This window comes from Protopterus annectens, chromosome 2.part1 (assembly GCF_019279795.1).
Source record: "Protopterus annectens isolate FY-2018-M chromosome 2.part1, PAN1.0, whole genome shotgun sequence".
Classification (NCBI taxonomy): Eukaryota; Metazoa; Chordata; order Ceratodontiformes; family Protopteridae; genus Protopterus; species Protopterus annectens.
Genome location: NC_056729.1, coordinates 1,841,721,121 through 1,841,744,554, shown reverse-complemented (window position 1 = coordinate 1,841,744,554; position 23,434 = coordinate 1,841,721,121). Strand labels below are relative to the sequence as shown.

Below are 23,434 nucleotides of genomic sequence, written 5' to 3'. Positions count from 1 at the left end.
GGTAGCATAATGATTAAGGTGTTTGCCTCACAGGTACAAGGTGGCAGAATGATTAAGGTGTTTACCTCACAGGTACAAGGTGGCAGAATGATTAAGGTGTTTACCTCACAGGTACAATGTGGCAGAATGATTACGGTGTTTACCTCACAGGTACAAGGTGGCAGAATGATTAAGGTGTTTACCTCACAGGTACAAGGTGGCAGAATGATTATGGTGTTTACCTTACATGTACAAGGTGGCAGAATGATTAAAGTGTTTTCCTCACAGGTACACGATAATATAATAATTAAGGTGTTTATCTCTCAGGTACAAGGTGGCAGAAATGATTAAGGTGTTTACCTCACAGGTACAAGGTGGCAGAATGATTAAGGTGTTTACCTCACAGGTACAAGGTGGCAGAATGATTCAGGTGTTTACCTCACAGGTACAAGGTAGCATAATGATTAAGGTGTTTACCTCACAGGTACAAGATGGCAGAATGATTAAGGTGTTTACCTCACAGGTACAAAGTGATATAATGATTAATGTGTTTACCTCACAGGTACAAGGTAGCAGAATAATTAAGGTGTTTCTCTCACAGGTACAAGGTGATATAATGATTAAGGTGTTTACCTCACAGGTACAAGGTGGTAGAATGATTAAGGTGTTTACCTCACAGGTACAAGGTGATATAATGATTAAGGTGTTTACCTCACAGGTACAATGTGGCAGAATGATTACGGTGTTTACCTCACAGGTACAAGGTGGAAGAATGATTAAGGTGTTTACCTCACAGGTACAAGGTGGCAGAATGATTATGGTGTTTACCTTACAGGTACAAGGTAGCAGAAAGATTAAGGTGTTTATCTCACAGGTACAAGGTAGCATAATGATTAAGGTGTTTACCTCACAGGTACAAGATGGCAGAATGATTAAGGTGTTTACCTCACAGGTACAAGGTGATATAATGATTAAGATGTTTACCTCACAGGTACAAGGTGGCAGAATGATTAAGGTGTTTACTTCACAGGTACAAGATAATATAATGATTAAGGTGTTTATCTCTCAGTTACAAGGTGGCAGAAATGATTAAGGTGTTTACCTCACAGGTACAAGGTGGCAGAATGATTAAGGTGTTTACCTCACAGGTACAACGTTGCAGAATGATTAAGGTGTTTACCTCACAGGTACAAGGTAGCATAATGATTAAGGTGTTTACCTCACAGGTACAATATGGCAGAATGATTAAGGTGTTTACCTCACAGGTACAAAGTGATATAATGATTAATGTGTTTACCTCACAGGTACAAGGTAGCAGAATGATTAAGGTGTTTCTCTCACAGGTACAAGGTGATATAATGATTAAGGTATTTACCTCACAGGTACAAGGTGGTAGAATGATTAAGGTGTTTACCTCACAGGTACAAGGTGATATAATGATTAAGGTGTTTACCTCACAGGCACAAGGTAGCAAAATGATTAAGGTGTTTATCTCAAAGGTACAACGTGATATAATGATTAAGCTGTTTACCTCACAGGTACAAGGTGGCAGAATGATTAAGGTGTTTTCCTCACAGGTACAAGCTGGCAGAATGATTAAGGTGTTTACCTCACACGTACAAGGTGATATAATGATTAAGGTGTTTGTCTCTCAGGTACAAGATGGCAAAATGATTAAGGTGTTTATCTCACAGGTACAAGGGGGCAGAATGATTAAGGTGTTTACCGCACAGGTACAAGGTGGCAGAATGATTAAGGTGCTTTCCTCACAGGTACAAGGTGGCAGAATGATTAAGGTGTTTACCTCACAGGTACAATGTAGCAGAATGTTTAAGGCGTTTACCTCACAGGTACAAGGTAGCCTAATGATTAAGGTGATTATCTCTCAGGTACAAGGTGGCAGAATGATTAAGGTGTATACCTCACAGGTACAAGGTGGCAGAATGATTAAGGTGTTTACCTCACAGGTACAAGGTGATATAATGATTAAGCTGTTTACATCACAGGTACAAGGTGGCAGAATGATTAAGGGGGTTACCTCACAGGTACAAGGTGATATAATGATTAAGCTGTTTACTTCACAGGTACAAAGTGGCAGAATGATTAAGGTGTTTACCTCACAGGTACAAGGTGATATAATGATTAAGGTGTTTACATCACAGGTACAAGGTGATATAATGATTAAAGTGTTTACCTCACAGGTACAAGGTGGCAGAATGATTAAGGCAGTTACCTCACAGGTACAAGGTGGAATAATGATTAAGGTGCTTACCCCACAGGTACAAGGTGGCAGAATGATTAAGGTGTTTACCTCACAGGTGCAAGGTGGCAGAATGATTAAGGTGTTTACCTCACAGGTACAATGTAGCATAATGATTAAGGTTTTTACCTCACAGGTACAAGGTGATATAATGATTAAGGTGTTTCCCTCACAGGTACATGGTGACAGAATGATTAAGGTGCTTTTCTCACAGGTACAAGGTGATATAATGATTAAGGTGCTTACCTCACAGGTACAAGGTGATATAATGATTAAGGTGCTTACCTCACAGGTACAATGTGATATAATGATTAAGGTGTTTACCTGACAGGTACAAGGTGATATAATGATTAAGGTGTTTACCTCACAGGTACAAGGTAGCAGAATGATTAAGGTGTTTATCTCACAGGTACAAGGTAGCCTAATGATTAAGGTGTTTATCTCTCAGGTACAAGGTGCCATAATGATTAAGGGGTTTACCTCACAGGTACCAGGTGGCAGAATGATTAAGGTGTTTACCTCACAGGTACAAGGTAGCAGAATGATTAAGGTGTTTACCTCACAGGTACAAGGTAGCATAATGATTAAGGTGTTTACCTCACAGGCACAAGGTGATATAATGATTAAGGTGTTTACCTCACAGGTGCAAGGTAGCAGAAAGATTAAGGTGTTTACCTCACAGGTACAAGGTGGCAGAATTATTAAGGTGTTTACCTCACAGGTACAAGGTGGCAGAATAATTAAGGTGTTTACCTCACAGGTACAAGGTGGCAAAATGATTAAGGTGTTTACCTCACAGGTGCAAGGTGACAGAATGATTAAGGTGTTTACCTCACAGGTACAAGGTGATATAATGATTAAGGTGTTTACCTCACAGGTACATGGTGATATAATGATTGAGGTGTTTACCTCACAAGTACAAGGTGGCAGAATGATTAAGGTGTTTACCTCACAGGTACAAGGTGGGAGAATGATTAAGGTGTTTACCTCACAGGTACAAGGTGGCAGAATGATTAAGGTGTTTACCTCATAGGTACTAGGTGATATAATGATTAAGGTGTTTACCTCACAGGTACAAGGTAGCAGAATGATTAAGGTGTTTTCCTCACAGGTACAAGGTGGCAGAATGATTAATGTGTTTACCTCTCAGGTACAAGGTGGCAGAATGATTAAGGTGTTTACCTCACAGGTACAAGGTAGCAGAATGATTAAGGTGTTTACCTCACAGGTACAAGGTGGCAGAATGATTAAGGTGTTTACCTCACAGGTACAAGGTGGGAGAATAATGAAGATATTTACCTCACAGGTACAAGGTGATTATAATGATGCAGTTGTTTACCTCACAGGTACAAGTTGGCAGAATGATTAAGGTGTTTACCTCACAGGAACAAGGTGGCAGAATGATTAAGGTGTTTACTTCAGAGGTACAAGGTGGCAGAATGATTAAGGTGTTTACCTCACAGGTACAGTGTGAGAGAATGATTAAGGTGATTACCTCACAGGTACAAGGGGATATAATGATTAAGGTGTTTACCTCACAGGTACAAGGTGGCAGAATGATCACGGTGTTTACCTCACAGGTACAAGGTAGCATAATGATTAAGGTGTTTGCCTCACAGGTACAAGGTGGCAGAATGATTAAGGTGTTTACCTCACAGGTACAAGGTGGCAGAATGATTAAGGTGTTTACCTCACAGGTACAATGTGGCAGAATGATTACGGTGTTTACCTCACAGGTACAAGGTGGCAGAATGATTAAGGTGTTTACCTCACAGGTACAAGGTGGCAGAGTGATTATGGTGTTTACCTTACAGGTACAAGGTGGCAGAATGATTAAGGTGTTTTCCTCACAGGTACACGATAATATAATAATTAAGGTGTTTATCTCTCAGGTACAAGGTGGCAGAAATGATTAAGGTGTTTACCTCACAGGTACAAGGTGACAGAATGATTAAGGTGTTTACCTCACAGGTACAAGGTAGCAGAATGATTAAGGTGTTTCTCTCACAGGTACAAGGTGATATAATGATTAAGGTATTTACCTCACAGGTACAAGGTGGTAGAATGATTAAGGTGTTTACCTCACAGGTACAAGGTGATATAATGATTAAGGTGTTTACCTCACAGGTACAAGGTAGCAAAATGATTAAGGTGTTTATCTCAAAGGTACAACGTGATATAATGATTAAGCTGTTTACCTCACAGGTACAAGGGTGGCAGAATGATTAAGGTGTTTACCTCACAGGTACAAGGTGATATAATGATTAAGGTGTTTACCTCACAAGTACAAGGTGGCAGAATGATTAAGGTGTTTACCTCACAGGTACAAGGTGGCAGAATGATTAAGGTGTTTACCTCACAGGTACAAGGTGGCAGAATGATTAAGGTGTTTACCTCACAGGTACAAGGTGGCAGAATGATTAAGGTGTTTACCTCACAGGTACAATGTAGAATGTTTAAGGCGTTTACCTCACAGGTACAAGGTAGCCTAATGATTAAGGTGATTATCTCTCAGGTACAAGGTGGCAGAATGATTAAGGTGTATACCTCACAGGTACAAGGTGGCAGAATGATTAAGGTGTTTACCTCACAGGTACAAGGTGATATAATGATAAAGCTGTTTACATCACAGGTACAAGGTGGCAGAATGATTAAGGGGGTTACCTCACAGGTACAAGGTGATATAATGATTAAGCTGTTTACTTCACAGGTACAAGGTGGCAGAATGATTAAGGTGTTTACCTCACAGGTACAAGGTGATATAATGATTAAGGTGTTTACATCACAGGTACAAGGTGATATAATGATTAAAGTGTTTACCTCAAAGGTACAAGGTGGCAGAATGATTAAGGTGGTTACCTCACAGGTACAAGGTGGAATAATGATTAAGGTGCTTACCCCACAGGTACAAGGTGGCAGAATGATTAAGGTGTTTACCTCACAGGTACAAGGTGGCAGAATGATTAAGGTGTTTACCTCACAGGTATAATGTAGCATAATGATTAAGGTTTTTACCTCACAGGTACAAGGTGATATAATGATTAAGGTGTTTCCCTCACAGGTACAAGGTGACAGAATGATTAAGGTGCTTTTCTCACAGGTACAAGGTGATATAATGATTAAGGTGCTTACCTCACAGGTACAAGGTGATATAATGATTAAGGTGCTTACCTCACAGGTACAATGTGATATAATGATTAAGGTGTTTACCTGACAGGTACAAGGTGATATAATGATTAAGGTGTTTACCTCACAGGTACAAGGTAGCAGAATGATTAAGGTGTTTATCTCACAGGTACAAGGTAGCCTAATGATTAAGGTGTTTATCTCTCAGGTACAAGGTGCCATAATGATTAAGGTGTTTACCTCACAGGTACCAGGTGGCAGAATGATTAAGGTGTTTACCTCACAGGTACAAGGTAGCAGAATGATTAAGGTGTTTACCTCACAGGTACAAGGTGATATAATGATTAAGGTGTTTACCTCACAGGCACAAGGTGATATAATGATTAAGGTGTTTACCTCACAGGTACAAGGTGGCAGAATGATTAAGGTGTTTACCTCACAGGTACAAGGTGGCAGAATAATTAAGGTGTTTACCTCACAGGTACAAGGTGGCAAAATGATTAAGGTGTTTACCTCACAGGTGCAAGGTGACAGAATGATTAAGGTGTTTACCTCACAGGTACAAGGTGATATAATGATTAAGGTGTTTACCTCACAGGTACATGGTGATATAATGATTGAGGTGTTTACCTCACAAGTACAAGGTGGCAGAATGATTAAGGTGTTTACCTCACAGGTACAAGGTGGGAGAATGATTAAGGTGTTTACCTCACAGGTACAAGGTGGCAGAATGATTAAGGTGTTTACCTCACAGGTACTAGGTGATATAATGATTGGTGTTTACCTCACAGGTACAAGGTAGCAGAATGATTAAGGTGTTTTCCTCACAGGTACAAGGTGGCAGAATGATTAATGTGTTTACCTCTCAGGTACAAGGTGGCAGAATGATTAAGGTGTTTACCTCACAGGTACAAGGTAGCAGAATGATTAAGGTGTTTACCTCACAGGTACAAGGTGGCAGAATGATTAAGGTGTTTACCTCACAGGTACAAGGTGGGAGAATAATGAAGATATTTACCTCACAGGTACAAGGTGATTATAATGATGCAGGTGTTTACCTCACAGGTACAAGGTGGCAGAATGATTAAGGTGTTTACCTCACAGGAACAAGGTGGCAGAATGATTAAGGTGTTTACCTCACAGGTACAAGGTGGCAGAATGATTAAGGTGTTTACCTCACAGGTACAGGTTGGGAGAATGATTAAGGTGATTACCTCACAGGTACAAGGTGATATAATTATTAAGGTTTTTACCTCACAGGTACAAGGTGGCAGGATGATCATGGTGTTTACCTCACAGGTACAAGGTAGTATAATGATTAAGGTGTTTGCCTCACAGGTACAAGGTGGCAGAATGATTAAAGTTTTTACGTCACAGGTACAAGGTGGCAGAATGAAAAAGGTGTTTATCTCACAGGTACAAGGTGGCAGAATGATTACGGTGTTTACCTCACATGTACAAGGTGGCAGAATGATTAAGGTGCTTACCTCATAGGTACAAGGTGGCAGAATGATTATGGTTTTTACCTCACAGGTACAAGCTAGCAGAAAGATTAAGGTGTTTACCTCACAGGTACAAGGTGATATAATGATTAAGGTGTTTACCTCACAGGTACAAGGTGGCAGAATGATTAAGGTGTTTACCTCACAGGTACAAGGTGGCAGAATGATTCAGGTGTTTACCTCACAGGTACAAGGTAGCATAATGATTAAGGTGTTTACCTCACAGGAACAAGGTGGCAGAATGATTAAGGTGTTTACTTCAGAGGTACAAGGTAGCAGAATGATTAAGGTGTTTACCTCACAGGTACAAGGTAGCATAATGATTAAGGTGTTTACCTCACAGGCACAAGGTGATATAATGATTAAGGTGTTTACCTCACAGGTGCAAGGTAGCAGAAATATTAAGGTGTTTACCTCACAGGTACAAGGTGGCAGAATTATTAAGGTGTTTACCTCACAGGTACAAGGTGGCAGAATAATTAAGGTGTTTACCTCACAGGTACAAGGTGGCAAAATGATTAAGGTGTTTACCTCACATGTGCAAGGTGACAGAATGATTAAGGTGTTTACCTCACAGGTACAAGGTGATATAATGATTAAGGTGTTTACCTCACAGGTGCAAGGTAGCAGAAATATTAAGGTGTTTACCTCACAGGTACAAGGTGGCAGAATTATTAAGGTGTTTACCTCACAGGTACAAGGTGGCAGAATAATTAAGGTGTTTACCTCACAGGTACAAGGTGGCAAAATGATTAAGGTGTTTACCTCACAGGTGCAAGGTGACAGAATGATTAAGGTGTTTACCTCACAGGTACAAGGTGATATAATGATTAAGGTGTTTACCTCACAGGTACATGATGATATAATGATTGAAGTGTTTACCTCACAAGTACAAGGTGGCAGAATGATTAAGGTGTTTACCTCACAGGTACAAGGTGGGAGAATGATTAAGGTGTTTACCTCACAGGTACAAGGTGGCAGAATGATTAATGTGTTTACCTCTCAGGTACAAGGTGGCAGAATGATTAAGGTGTTTACCTCACAGGTACAAGGTAGCAGAATGATTAAGGTGTTTACCTCACAGGTACAAGGTGGCAGAATGATTAAGGTGTTTACCTCACAGGAACAAGGTGGCAGACTGATTAAGGTGTTTACCTCATAGGTACAAGGTGATATAATGATTAAGGTGTTTACCCCACAGGTACAAGGTGATATAATGATTAAGGTGTTTACCTCACAAGTACAAGGTGGCAGAATGATTAAGGTGTTTATCTCACAGGTACAAGGTGGCAGAATGATTAAGGTTTTTGCCTCACAGGTACAAGTTGGGAGAATGATGAAGATATCTACCTCACAGGTACAAGGTGATTATAATGATGAAGGTGTTTACCTCACAGGTACAAGGTGGCAGAATGATTAAGGTGTTTACCTCACAGGTACAAGGTGGCAGAATGATTAAGGTGTTTACCTCACAGGTACAGGTTGGGAGAATGATTAAGGTGATTACCCTCCAGGTACAAAGGTGGAATGATTAAGGTGTATACCTCACAGGTACAAGGTGGCAGAATGATTAAGGTGTTTACCTCACAGGTACAAGGTGATATAATGATTAAGGTGTTTACATCACAGGTACAAGGTGGCAGGATGATCAAGGTGTTTACCTCACAGGTACAAGGTGAATGATTAAGGTGTTTACCTCACAGGTACAAGGTGGCAGAATGATTAAGGTGTTTACCTCACAGGTACAAGGTGGCAGAATGATTAAGGTGTTTACCTCACAGGTACAATGTAGCATAATGATTAAGGTTTTTACCTCACAGGTACAAGATGGCAGGATGATTAAGGTGTTTACCTCACAGGTACAAGGTGATATAATGATTAAGGAGTTTATCTCACAGGTACAAGGTGGCAGAATGATTAAGGTGTTTACCTCACAGGTACAAGGTGGCAGAATGATTAAGGTGTTTACCTCACAGGTACAAGGTGGCAGAATGATTAAGGTTTTTACCTCACAGGTACAAGGTGGCAGAAAGATTAAGGTGTTTATCTCACAGGTACAAGGGGATATAATGATTAAGGTGTTTACCTCACAGGTACAAGATGGCAGAATGATTAAGGTGTTTACCTCACAGGTACAAGGTGATATAATGATTAAGGTGTTTACCTCACAGGTACAAGGTGGCAGAATGATTAAGGTGTTTACCTCACAGGTACAAGGTAATATAATGATTAAGGTGTTTATCTCTCAGGCACAAGGTGGCAGAAATGATGAAGGTGTTTACCTCACAGGTACAAGGTGGCAGAATGATTAAAGTGTTTACCTCACAGGTACAAGGTGGCAGAATGATTAAGGTGTTTACCTCACAGGTACAAGGTATCATAATGATTAAGGTGTTTACCTCACAGGTACAAGATGGCAGGATGATTAAGGTGTTTACCTCACAGGTACAAGGTGATATAATGATTAATGTGTTTACCTCACAGGTACAAGGTAGCAGAATGATTAAGGTGTTTCTCTCACAGGTACAAGGTGATATAATGATTAAGGTGTTTACCTCACAGGTACAAGGTGGAAGAATGATTAATGTGTTTACCTCACAGGTACAAGGTGATATAATGATTAAGGTGTTTACCTCACAGGTACAAGGTAGCAGAATGATTAAGGTGTTTATCTCAAAGGTACAATGTGATATAATGATTAATGTGTTTATCTCAAAGGTACAACGTGATATAATAATTAAGCTGTTTACCTCACAGCTACAAGGTGGCAGAATGATTAAGATGTTTTCCTCACAGGTACAAGCTGGCAGAATGATTAAGGTGCTTACCTCACAGGTACAAGGTGATATAATAATTAAGATGTTTATCTCACAGGTACAATGGGGCAGAATGATTAAGGTGTTTACCGCACAGGTACAAGGTAGCAGAATGATTAAGGTGTTTATCTCACAGGTACAAGGTGATATAATGATTAAGCTGTTTATCTCACAGGTACAAGGTGGCAGAAGGATTAAGGTGTTTACCTCACAGGTACAAGGTGGCAAAATGATTAAGGTGTTTACCTCACAGGTACAACGTGGCAGAATGATTAAGGTGCTTACCTCACAGGTACAAGGTAGCAGAATGATTAAGGTGTTTACCTCACAGGTACAAGGTGATATAATGACTAAGGTGTTTACCTCACAGATACAAGGTGATATAATGATTAATGTGTTTACCTCACAGGTACAAGGTGGCAGAATCATTAAGGTGTTTACCTCACAGGTACAAGGTGGCAGAATGATTAAGGTGCTTACCTCACAGGTACAAGGTGGCAGAATGATTAAGGTGCTTACCTCACAGGTACAAGGTGGCAGAATGATTAAGGTGTTTACCTCACATGTACAATGTAGTAGAATGATTAATGTGTTTACCTCACAGGTACAAGGTAGCCTAATGATTAAGGTGATTATCTTTCAGGTACAAGGTGGCAGAATGATTAAGGTGTTTACCTCACAGGTACAAGGTGGCAGAACGATTAAGGTGTTTACCTCACAAGTACAAGGTAGCCTAATGATTAAGCTGTTTATCTCTCAGGTACAAGGTGGCAGAATGATTAAGGTGTATACCTCACAGGTACAAGGTGGCAGAATGATTAAGGTGTTTACCTCAGAGGTACAAGGTGATATAATGATTAAGCTGTTTACCTCACAGGTACAAGGTGGCAGAATGATTAAGGTGTTTACCTCACAGGTACAAGGTGATATAATGATTAAGGTGTTTACCTCACAGGTACAAGGTGATAAAATGATTAATGTGTTTACCTCACAGTTACAAGGTGGCAGAATGATTAAGGTGTTTACCTCACAGGTACAAGGTGGCAGAATGATTAAGGTGCTTACCTCACAGGTACAAGGTGGCAGAATGATTAAGGTGTTTACCTCACAGGTACAAGGTGGCAGAATGATTAAGGTGCTTACCTCACAGGTACAAGGTGATATAATGATTAACCTGTTTATCTCACAGGTACAAGGTAGCAGAATTATTGTGGTGTTTACCTCACAATTACAAGGTGGCAAAATGATTAAGCTCACAGATGCAAGGTAGCAGAATGATTAAGGTGTTTACCTCACATGTACAAGGTGGCAGAATGATTAAGGTGTTTATCTCACAGGTACAAGGTAGCAGAATTATTAAGGTGTTTACCTCACAGGTACAAGGTGGCAGAATGATTAAGTTGTTTACCTCACAGGTACAAGGTGGCAGAATGATTAAGGTGTTTGCCTCACAGGTACAAGGTGGCAGAATGATTAAGGTATTTACCTCACAGGTACAAGGTACAGCATTTGATCCTCAACTTTAAGGGACATTGGTTAAGTTTAAAATGGCCCACAAGTGCAGCTAGCCTAGTACTTGCATACAAATCTAAAATTATAAAGTTTGGATTGGGGATTGGTATAATGGTTGAGGTGTTTACTTCACAACCAAAAGGTACAATGTTTGATTCTCACTTTCAGAGGAATTAGTTAGGCTTAAAATTGCCCACAAGGGCAGCTAGCCTAGTATATACATATTAATTTATGAACCTAAGTACTGCATATAACATTCTCTAAGAGAGGGAGTGATATTGGTGCTAGAGTAACAATGTCTTGGAAGAGAGCTGCTGGTACTGTCTACAGTACCAATACCTAATGGGAAGAGGTAAAAGTACTGTATTATAACATTGTCTGAGAGGGAGTAATATCAGAGCTGTAATATAACAGAATTTAAGTTTGAAAGGTACTGGTAATATAATACAGCAGCTACTGAGACAGAGTGGCATATGTAATGTAATATAATAGCACTTCAAGGGGGAAGGTTTTAGTACTCCAGTGTTGTACCTGAAAGGGAGAGAACCAGGTAATGTAATGTACCAATGCTTGATATGGAGCAGGAGCAGCAGTACAGGAATACAGCAGTGTCTTAGAGGAGGTATTACAGGTACTGTAGTAACAGTGACTGACATGAGGGTAATACAGCAATGTCTTAGAGGAGGTAGTACAGGTACTGTAGTAACAGTGTCTGACACGAGGGTAATACAGCAATGTCTTAGAGGAGGTATTACAGGTACTGTCGTAACAGTGTCTGACACGAGGGTAATACAGCAATGTCTTAGAGGAGTTATTACAGGTACTGTACTAACAGTGTCTGACACGAGGTACTGCAATATAGCAGAGCAGCATGTGAGAACATGCTACAGATACTGTAAAATAATAGTACCCGAGACACAACTGGCACAAATGCTCTAATATAAAGTCTTCAAGAGGAGGTGTACCTGCAATATTAGAGTACTGTCTGAGCCTGAGTGGTACTGGTGCAGTATTATAACACTGTCAGTGTCTGAGACTGAGTGGTGCTGGAGCAGTATTATAACAGTGCCAGTGTCTGAGACTGAGTGATACTGGTGCAGTATTATAAAAGTGACAGTGTCTGAGACTGAGTGATACTGGTGCAGTATTATAATAGTGCCAGTGTCTGAGACTGAGTGGTACTGGTGCAGTATTATAATAGTGCCAGTGTCTGAGACTGAGTTGTACTGGTGCAGTATTATAATAGTGCCAGTGTCTGAGACCGAGTGGTACTGGTGCAGTATTATAATAGTGCCAGTGTCTGAGACTGAGTGGTGCTGGAGCAGTATTATAACAGTGCCAGAGTCTGAGACTGAGTGGTACTGGTGCAGTATTATAACAGTGCCAGTGTCTGAGACTGAGTGGTACTCGGCAGTATTATAAAAGTGACAGTGTCTGAGACTGAGTGGTACTGGTGCAGTATTATAACAGTGCCAGTGTCTGAGACTGAGTTGTACTGGTGCAGTATTATAATAGTGCCAGTGTCTGAGACTGAGTGGTACTGGTGCAGTATTATAACAGTGCCAGTGTCTGAGACTGAGTGGTACTCGGCAGTATTATAACAGTGCCAGTGTCTGAGACTGAGTGGTACTGGTGCAGTATTATAACATTGTCAGTGTCTGAGACTGAGTGGTGCTGGAGCAGTATTATAACAGTGTCACTGTCTGACACTGGGTGGTACTGGTGCAGTATTATAACACTGCCAGTGTCTGAGACTGAGTGGTGCTGGTGCAGAATTATAACAGTGCCAGTGTCTGAGACTGAAACTAAGTGGTGCTGGTGCAGAATTATAACATTGTCAGTGTCTGAGACTGAGATGTACTGGTGCTGTACTATAACAGTGACAGTGTCTGAGACTGAGTGGTACTGGTGAAGTATTATTATAGTGCCAGTGTCTGAGACTGAGTGGTACTCAGCAGTATTATAACAGTGTCACTGTCTGACACTGAGTGGTACAGGTGCAGTTTTTTAACAGTACCAGTGTCTGAGACTGAGTGGTGCTGGTGCAGTATTATAACATTGTCAGTGTCTGAGACTGAGTAATGCTGGAGCAGTATTATAACAGTGTCACTGTCTGACACTGAGTGGTAATGGTGCAGTATTATAACAGTGCCCGTGTCTGAGACTGGGTAGTGCTGGTGCAGAATTATAACAGTGCCAGTGTCTGAGACTGAGTGGTACTGATACAATATTATAACATTGTCAGTGACTGAGACTGAGTAGAACTGGTGCAGTATTATAACAGTGCCAGTGTCTGAGACTGAGTGGTGCTGGTGCAGTATTATAACAGTGCCAGTGTCTGAGTTGCAGTGGCACTGGCACAGTATTATAACAGTGCCAGTGTCTGAGATGGTGTGGTATGGGTGCAGTATTATAACACTGTCAGTGTCTGAGACTGAGTGGTACTGGTGCAGTATTACAACAGTGACAATGTCTGAGCCTGAGTGGTATTGGTGCAGTATTATAACAGTGACAGTGTCCGTGACTGAGTGGTACTGGTGCAGTATTACAACAGTGCCAGTATCTGAGACTGAGTGATACTGGTACAGTATTATAACAGTGACAGTGTCTGAGACTGAGTTGTACTGGTGCAGTATTATAATAGTGCCAGTGTCTGAGACTGAGTGATACTGGTGCAGTATTATAACAGTGACAGTGTCTGAGACTGAGTGGTACTGGTGCAGTATTATAATAGTGCCAGGGTCTGAGACTGAGTGGTACTGGTGCGGCATTATAACAGTGACAGTGTCTGAGACTGAGTGGTACTCGGCAGTATTATAACAGTACCAGTGTCTGAGACTGAGTTGTACTGGTGCAGTATTATAACAGTGCCAGTGTCTGAGACTGAGTGGTACTCAGCAGTATTATAACAGTGCTAGTGTCTGAGACTGAGTGGTACTAATACAGTATTATAACAGTGCCAGTGTCTGAGACTGAGTGGTGCTGGTGCAGTATTACAAAAGTGACAGTGTCTGAGACTGAGTGGTACTGGTGCAGTATTATAATAGTGCCAGTGTCTGAGCTGGAGTGGTACTAGCACAGTATTATAACAGTGCCAGTGTCTGTCAAGTGCCATGATCAGCCACATAACCCATGCACTCAGGTCACTCCACATGTACAAATATGACTCAGTCCTTGTCCATGTTGGTGTGAACAACTTAAGATGTACCTTCCTGGACTGCATGAAAAGAGACATAGAAGAGCTCTTTGATCCTGTAATCCAGACAGGTATGACCCTAGCCCTGAGTAGCATCCTACCTTCACCTAGAATGATACCGCAGTACAAGGACAAAATGACTGACTTTTACAATTGGCTAATCTTCTGGTGTCATTCTAAGGGGATCCAGTATCTGTCTGCCTGGGACAACATGGTTGACAGGCCACGATGCTTTGCCAGAGATGTCCTGCACCTGTCACTCCTGGGATTCTGGATTAAGGCTCATGTCGCCCCTATAGTGCCTTTTTTAGGCAAGGTTCAAAAGACAGACCAACACTGTAACAGGTACAGACAAGCAAAAAATTAGAGTAATGCTACTCAACGCTAGAAGTCTAACCTTCAAAATCCACTCACTCAAGGCACTCCTTAAAATGGAGAACATCGATATCTGTGCAGTGACTGAGACCTGGTTCAAGGCTCTAGAGAGCACCCCTGCATTACCAGGCTATAACTCATACCATACCTTTTGGCCATCTAACCTGGACTGGAACACCAAAGGTGGAGGTGTGTCCATATTCATTAAGGATATCCACACCTCCAGGCTAGTTGCCCAACATAATGCATCTGAAATTATCCAAATGCAACTAACTCTGGGCAAAACTGCAATCCAAATTGTAGCTTGCTACAGATCCCACACCATGCCTCAGGATTCCCTCTCCTCTTTTCTTGATATACTGAAAAATATTAGGGTTCAACCAAACACCATAATCTAGAATTCATAAACTCCAATGCCTTGGATCAACTTATCCACACCCCCACCAGGGGCAACAGTGTCCTAGACATAGTCATTACCAACATGAGCGACCGGTGTTCCACACCTGAATTCAACTCTTCATTGATCAGAGATGACTAAAAGCTAATCACCTTAGATATCCACATACCGCCCCCACCCCCATTAAGGAAACCACTGTAAAAAATTTCTCCAAAGCCAACTTCATGCTTCTTAAGACAGAAGTTGCAAACTTCATGACACCTATGCAGATGGACAATACAGTTATGACTGCCGAATCCTACACAAATGCACTCTATAAGCACTTACATGAGTGCATGGATCGTGCTATCCCTAACAGAACCAAGACACTATCCTCCAAAAAGTCCCCTGCTATAAACAAACTCTATAACAAAAGGAAGAAATTGTTGCAGAAGAGGGTAAAATCCCATGAGTGGAGGAGCTCCCTGATCAGCCTCAGCAAAAAGCTGAGATCCCTGATAAAATCCTCCAAAGCTAGTTATGAAAACAAGATTGCCACTGATTCTAAGGACAACCACAAAGCATTCTACAGCTATGTCAATAATCTCAATGGCAACACCCAGATCTGCTCTGAGTTACAGCACAATGGCATGAAAATTACAGAACCAACTGATATCGCCAACATTTTGGCTGATAGGTTCAGTACTAACTTTACCTCCCTCTCACCCCCTAAAGGGCCCATAACTATACCGGAAGACTACAGAGCCCCTGCAATCACAACTGCACAGGTAAAAACTGCACTCTCCAAAGCCAAGAACACAGCTTTCATGGGACCAGAAAACATCCCAGGGTGCATACTACACAAACTTCAGGATGAACTAGCCTCCCCACCTAAGCACCATGTTCAGTCATGACCTCATGTCAGGCTTTATACCCACGGAATGGCACACAGCAACAGTTATTCCACTCCACAAAGGAGGAACCACCACAGACCCTGGGAACTACCACCCTATTAGCCTGATGAGCCTGGTGTGCAAGGCCATGGAATGTGTCATCGTGGAACTCATAAAAAAAGACATTGATAACATCCAAACTCTAGACCCCACCTAGTTCAGGTTTGTGAAAGGCAGATCATGCCTCCTGAACTTGAAAGACTTCATTGAAACAATCACCAAAGCCATGGACGAGGCTAAGATGGATCACACAGCCTACCTTGACCTCGCCAAGACTTTTGACACCATCGCTCATTCTGAAATTATAGATAAACTCACTAAACTGGGTATAAATCCATATGTCACAAGATGGGTTGTCAACTGGCTCACAGACAGAACCCACACTGTAAAAGTTGCACACTCTAAATCTGATGTCAAACCATTGACAAGTGGAGTACCACATGCTTCAGTCTTGGGTGCTCTCCTGTTTGGTTTCTACTTCTCTGAAGTAAGGACTAACACAGAGGGCCTCTGGCTGACAAAGTTCACAGATGACTGCAAATTAGTTGCCATAGTCGAGTCCCCAAATGACGTGGACATCCTACAGAAGGGCCACACTGACACAGATGCCTGGTTCAGGAGACATAGTCTCAAGCAGAATGCCAAAAAAGTGCATTGTCATCCCCTTTGGTAAAAACTCTGTACCCATGAACTACCACATAGGCAGCAGTCCATTTAACTCCAAAGGTGTGATAAGAGACTTTGGTACTCAGGTGGACAGTAGTCTCCTTTGATAATCACATCACCAAAGTAGTCAGGAAATCCTTCTTCCACCTTATTACAAAAGGGTTCCCATACAGGAAAAAAGAGGTCAATGTTCCGCTCTACTTGGCTCTCATTAGACTCATTATTGAGTGCAACGCCCCTTTTGGACTGTACCTCACAAGATATCTGCAACAGCTGGAAAGGCCACACTTTTATTGTACCTCTATTATATTTTTATCTTTCATTTGTAACTTTGATTGTACTGCCTTTGGAGCTTTTCTCCCCGGGCCTCCACTGAAAATGGGTACCTCATGGCCCAGTGGACTTCCCCGGTAATCAAACTGAAATAAATAAAAAAAAAAATAAAGAAGTTCATAGATTCATAGGTAGGTACTAGGCTATCAGCCCAAGGGCCTACGTAAGCCTAGCCAACAAGGTTCCATGGCTTACACCACCGAAGAAAATTATTTTCCTGTGCCACTGTTGATCAGAGACACAGAAGTGATCCCCAGGGTGTATTTCCTATTTCCCATCCACTCATCAAGATTTTTCTTGATGAGTGCTAATGAAGAACTTTGCTTGACATTGATGGGTAGCTTGTTCCAGAGTATAGGGAGTCTCTGGGACAGGAATCTATCCCTCCAGTGTGTTTTGTTTATTGTGGTGACAAGGTTTAGATCCCTAGAGCGTGTAGCTTGGAGGGATTGGGATTTCGTTAGGTGTAGCATGTCCAACAGCTCTGGGTTTGACATAGCTTTATATGTTAGGCAGAGATCACCTCGGAGTAGGAGATATGCTACAGAATAAAGCTGGAGTTTTTTGAGGCGGTCAGTGTAGGGCATTTGTTTGAGGCCAGTAATCCTCTTTGTGAGGTACTTCTGTGGCCTTTCCAGCTGCTGCAGATGTCTTATGAGGTACATTCCAAAAGGAGCATTGTACTCTAGAATGGGTCTAATGAGTGTCGAGTAGAGGGGAACAATGACCTCTTTTTTCCTGTATGAGAACCCTTTTATGATGAGGTGTGCCATGTAGAAGGACTTCCTGACTACTGTGGCGATGTGACTATCAAAGGAGAGACTACTGTCCACCTGGATCCCAAGGTCTCTTATCACACATTCGGTGTTAAGTAGATTGCTGCCTATGACCTCACAAAGAGGATCACAGGCCTCAAACAGATGCCCTATGCTTTTGTTGTTGTGTCTTTCGGCTTTTCCCGGTTAGGGGTTGCCACAGCGGAACTCCGGTCCGCTAATGATTGGAAGTAGATTTTTATGTGCCGAGTTGCCAGCCCTGACGCACAACCTTCAACGAAGGTACACCCATTCATGCATGTCTCCACACAGAAGATGCTCTAGCTGAGAATCGAACAGGACAACATCTATCTGTGAGCTGTCCATCTCAAAAAACTCCAGCTTTACTCTGTAGCATATCACCTACTCCGAGGTGATCTCTGCCTAACATGCAAAGCTATGTCAAAACAATAGCTTTTGGTCATCCTACACCTAAAGAAATCTCAATTTCTCTGAGAGACATGCTCTAGGGACCTCAACCTTGTCACTACAATAAACAGAACATGCTGGAGGGATAGATTATTTTCCTCACAGAGATTTTTGCAATACACATTTCAAATAGAAGGACAATAAAATGTTCCAGATTTCTTCTGACACAACCAAAGTAGTTATCATCAGAAGGCAACTAGTTAGTACAACTCATTCTGGAAGGGAATTTTCCATGAGATGGTTAACTTTCTCTGTAAAGACCACCTAAGATGAACCCACAAAACTTTACTCACTGAAGACATTAAGCCACGACTGCACTTGAAAGCTTTTCTGCAGGGACTGATGTAAATATTATAAGAAACACTCATCAATAATGACATTTTACAATTTGCTTCCCATAAGGACTGCTTTAAATGGATACCAAAAGCCTGCCACCAGTAGAAGTTTAAGTCCCCTAAAGACTTCCTAGAATGCAGACTTTGTACAAATGACCTCTGACCTTGGATTTCACACTAACATTTAGAGTTCATGGACAGCTGAACACTCTATGGCAGAGGTCAAATTACAAACACACACAAATGCAGAGGTTTCTTAGGCACTGTCAGAATCATAAAGGATTAATTCAGATATTTCATAAAACATTCATTTTCATATTGTCAAATACACATAGTCTTGAGTGATGTATAGAGACAGTCACTGATAAGAACACCTTTCTGAAAATTTTTGGAAAGTTAAGCCTCTTCATAAGTTGCAAAAGTTCTGCTTGCTTTTCAGGCCATAGGAGTTTTTACTCCAAAAATGGAAAGGACAAACAATTCTTCATATGACATAACAGGGAAAGGAGCTGTAATAATATGCAACTTATGACAGAATGCATTATGACAGGGAGACATTCGTGCATGCAGTGTGTGTACATGCTAACTTAGTGGATGCTGTGTCTAGCACAGGCAAACAGAAATAGCAGTGAAAGCTGAAAACAGCACACTCACCTGGCAGCCACCTGCATGCAGATGCTAAGTGTATTAGTTTCCAACACATGCCCACAGAATCAGTACTGTGACAGCACTCGTGACTGTATTAAAATAAAGCCCTGCGCTGCAGCAGAAGGCAGTGTGTCGAGTGTTAAGGATTCTAAGACACAGCACTTACCTGACTTTGCCGGCACCTTCCCTTTTGGCAGCTGCAGCCTTTTCTCGGCATTTTTTGACACCGGCTCTTCCAGATCCTCCTTGCCATATGGCACACTGCTAGCAGTGCTGGTTACTGTTTCATGCCCTGTGTGGCTTTTTCCAGTGCTGGTTCTGTTACCGTTACTTGTGACATTACCACCATCAGCTCCAGTCCACTTTTCAGTTCCAGTTTGATTCTCCCAGGCATATCTCTCAGCACTGCCACTGGTCACCAATATACTGCTGTCTGTCACAGGAGCCCCATCTGAGCCACAGTTGATGAATATCAACAGCAACAAAAGAAATGTCGAGAGGTACAGCAACAAAATTCTGTGCATCTTTGCTGGACAAAAGCACTGGTATGAAAGTGTTTCTCTCCAGCTCCAAAGCTAACTTAATCCACCCCCCATTAAGTGGGAATGTAGCCCTATTCCTTACAAATCCCACCCTCTGAAATTCCAAGACTTGAAAAGCAGAATTACCACACTGTTCAGAGTAGCAGAGACCCTTTAATCTCCAAAATCCATTTATGTTCAGGCTGATGTACTAGAGCTTTTTTGGTTAATGACTTTGTAAGCTCACTGGGCATAACAACATTGGACTGTGAATTCCTAAACTTAGCTATATTTCTACTTTAATTATAGATTTCCACAATAAATTCCCCAAGAATTTACAGTTGTTGATTAGCACATCATTTTATTATACATATTTTGCAATAATGAATTGACAGCATTTTTGTAGCATTTAATTAGATCACTTTAAATGTTTATTAAAAATGTTATTAATACAGTGCACAAACCTGGCAATTAGTATCATTTTTATACAAAACCTGGTCCAGAAAATATGAGGCATTAACATGTAAGTTCAGTGAACATATTAAGAAAGGCATCATCAGTCAAATAAAAATCTAGCTGTATTGATAATACTGTATAAAGGCATCAACAACAACTAAAACAATAGGTCACATTTAAGCAACATCCACTGAAAGAAACATACTGGCCAGGAAAGGAATAAACAACTGTAACACTGAGTACGCATTAGGGACTGCCAGATTACCTCATGATTATCAGCGCATTACTACAACTCTAATGGATGTCAGCATCCCAATGGTTTACTGGTTAAGGTTTCTGTCTCATAGTATTGTGGTTTGGCCCTGATCTCTGGATATTGTCAGTGTGGAGTATGCAAGTTCTGTCTGGATCTGTGCATGTTTTCAAGGCGTAAATTCAAATTTTCATCCACTTTCAAAAAAATACTGTTGGTTGGCTGTCACCTCTGAAGTGTCCTTGCATTTATCATTAATCTTGTGTGGCTCAGATTGGGTCAAAAAAAGGCCCACAATTTATTTTATTCACTTACGTGGATAAAAAAGATGTGTAATTTCGACAATGAGCATAAAACTAAGCCCGAGTCATAATATATCTAATTTTCCAAACAAAGTTTTGAAATGAGATAACATCAAAACAAAATAAGTAATCTGATGTTGGCACCAGCAAAACTTTTTTTTGCCAAAAGAAATAAGTAAGTTAAATGTGAACTGCCTGCACGTGTGTGTGTGTGTGTGTGTGTGTGTGCACCATGTTTGTGTTTGTATACATACACATACATATATCTGTATGTTTGTATCTGAGTGTGCGTCTTGAATGTCTGCATGAAGGTCTGTGTGTTTACATGACTCTGTGTATATCTATTTGCATGTGTGTGTGTGTGTGTGTGTGTGTGTGTGTGTGTGTGTGTGTGTGTGTGTGTGTGTGTGTATGAGAGTGTGTGTGTGAGTGTGTGTGTGCATGAGTGTGCACATGTCTTTGTGTGTGTGTATCCTTGTTTGTATATAGATATGTGTGTGTGTGTGTGTGTGTGTGTGTGTGTGTGTGTGTGTGTGTGTGTGTGTGTGTGTGTGTGTGTGTGTAAAGAGGGAGGGAGAAAAACAGAGAGAGTGAGAGATAGTGGACATGTAGATAGTTTATATGTGACCTTTGGAAATAAGTTAAAATTCCTCACTTTTCTATTATTAGAGTTTGTCAGAATTTTTTACAAGGCAGACATTTTTCAAGACATCATGGAAGGTACACAAATTACTCCAAAAACTAAAATGTTTCATCACAATATCTTAAAAACATTGTGAGATGCACAGGTCTTTAATAATGCAGTCAAGCTAGAAACCCAGGCCTCTGCAACACCAAGTAGAAAATCTGAATATCAGGTCCTCAGAAATGTATCCATGTAAAAAAGGCTGAAGACGGGAATTTGAAATCTGATCCTTTAACGCAAATTATTCATGGATCACTTCATCCTCGTCTTGCTCAATTTGCAGAAACAATTATTTTTTCTCAGTAAAAATTCTCAACAGTATTCTAAAGCAAAAAATGTCTTTATAGTTTGACTTAACAAAAATAAAAAAATAAAAAAATAAACATAAATTATCACTTTAACAGTCTCAAGTATCAGATCATTTCTGTTGCAATTCTATCCTAATGCTTGTAGAACATAGGTAATCAGCAACCGACCACCTTAACATCAGAAAGGGCATTTTATGAAAACGCTATGCCTGACACAAGATTCCTACTATGACAGGTATGAAGGATTTCCCACCAAATTCCAGCAATGACTATACTAACAGTTATACATAACTTAATTAAGTACATCTAACACTTCATGGTGTGTGATTCTTGAAGTCAGTTGTTAGTTGCAGTGGGACTGGCATGATCTGCATAAAATCCAGACTACAGACTATATTGTCTAAACCATTGTAGTCAGAAATGTATTGCAAGGAGTCTATGAACAATGACAAGGGGCCCAATTCCAAAAGATTGGTGTAAATACTTACTCCAGTGTAAGCTTGTCACAGTTCCAAAAGACTTAGTCTTGGTGTGAGAGTTTTATTCCAGTGTAAGGCATATCTATAAAGCAGACTTACACCAAGCCCAAGTCTTTTGGAATCTGAACCAAGAAATGTGATACATTATAAAGGCTTTCCTCATGCTACATGTGACTACCACCCACAGTCATGTCATGCTCTTACAGCAGCTGGTACCCTTCCGCTCAACCTAGCAGTGATTTCTGTTCTCTCCCTGCTTTCTGAATGCCACATGGATATTGCCAGTGATCAGGAAGTAATGCGTAAATGAAACGTACTGTAACAGTAGATGTTTGAATGGTCACTGCTGCAGTAGCCTGCCAAGGATATAACAACCAGCCATTTTCTAAAGATTCAGGGCACCTTCTATATGCTCATATCATTAGACAGCTCATGCTGAGCTGACTTAAAGACAAGTCTGGGAGAGAAGCCCTTCAGAGCTTTCCTGTCTCTGAAGACAACACTCCTCTGTGGTCTTTTGAGGAATGACAGTCAGCTTGTGCTGTTCTGTTACTGGACAGATAATTCCCTTTGGAGAATGGCCTTCCACACTTTAACATTTATTGTTTATTTGGATTATCGTGGTCAGTAAAGTTATTTTTCTACCAGGAGTTTGTGTTTTAATGGACTGCCTCAACACATAATTGTACCATTAAACTAAAATGTTTTTCCTACTAGTTTTAAAAGCTGTTAAAAACATCTCCCATTCCTTTATGTATCTATGGTAACTGTAGTATGTTACCTGACTCACTAGGTCCGTCAGTGATTGGAATGCTTCTCTAGGGGATACTTGCATACATTGCCACTCTCTGACACTCTCTCTGGACAAGTAAGGCCAATTTTGAGAGAAAAATTGCCATGGATTCAAGGGACAATCATAAGGCCTTTTTCAGCTATGTTAGGAACCTGGGTGGAAACTCACAGATATGCTCAGAATTAGTCCAAAATGATACAACAATCACTGAACCCACAGACATTGCCAACATACTGGCAGACAAGTTCAGTGCAAACTTCACCCCCCTCTCCCACCCTAAAGGAGAGATAACTATCCCAGCAGAGTGCAGCCTCCC

General features: G+C 41.0%; 1 protein-coding gene across 2 annotated transcripts in view; it reads right to left on the bottom strand.

Moving 5' to 3' along the window:
- Window positions 1-19,904, bottom strand: part of LOC122794659 (probable carboxypeptidase X1) — a 1,175,708-nt gene extending 1,155,804 nt beyond the window's left edge. The window contains exon 1 of one of the 2 annotated variants that reach the window (XM_044063283.1): window positions 19,488-19,904. In XM_044063283.1, coding sequence (XP_043919218.1) covers window positions 19,488-19,845 — 358 coding nt within the window. In that variant the 5' untranslated portion in view covers window positions 19,846-19,904. The remainder of the gene's footprint in view (window positions 1-19,487) is intronic. The other variant, XM_044063284.1, reaches the window with a different exon arrangement.
- Window positions 19,905-23,434: the final 3,530 nt, after the last annotated feature.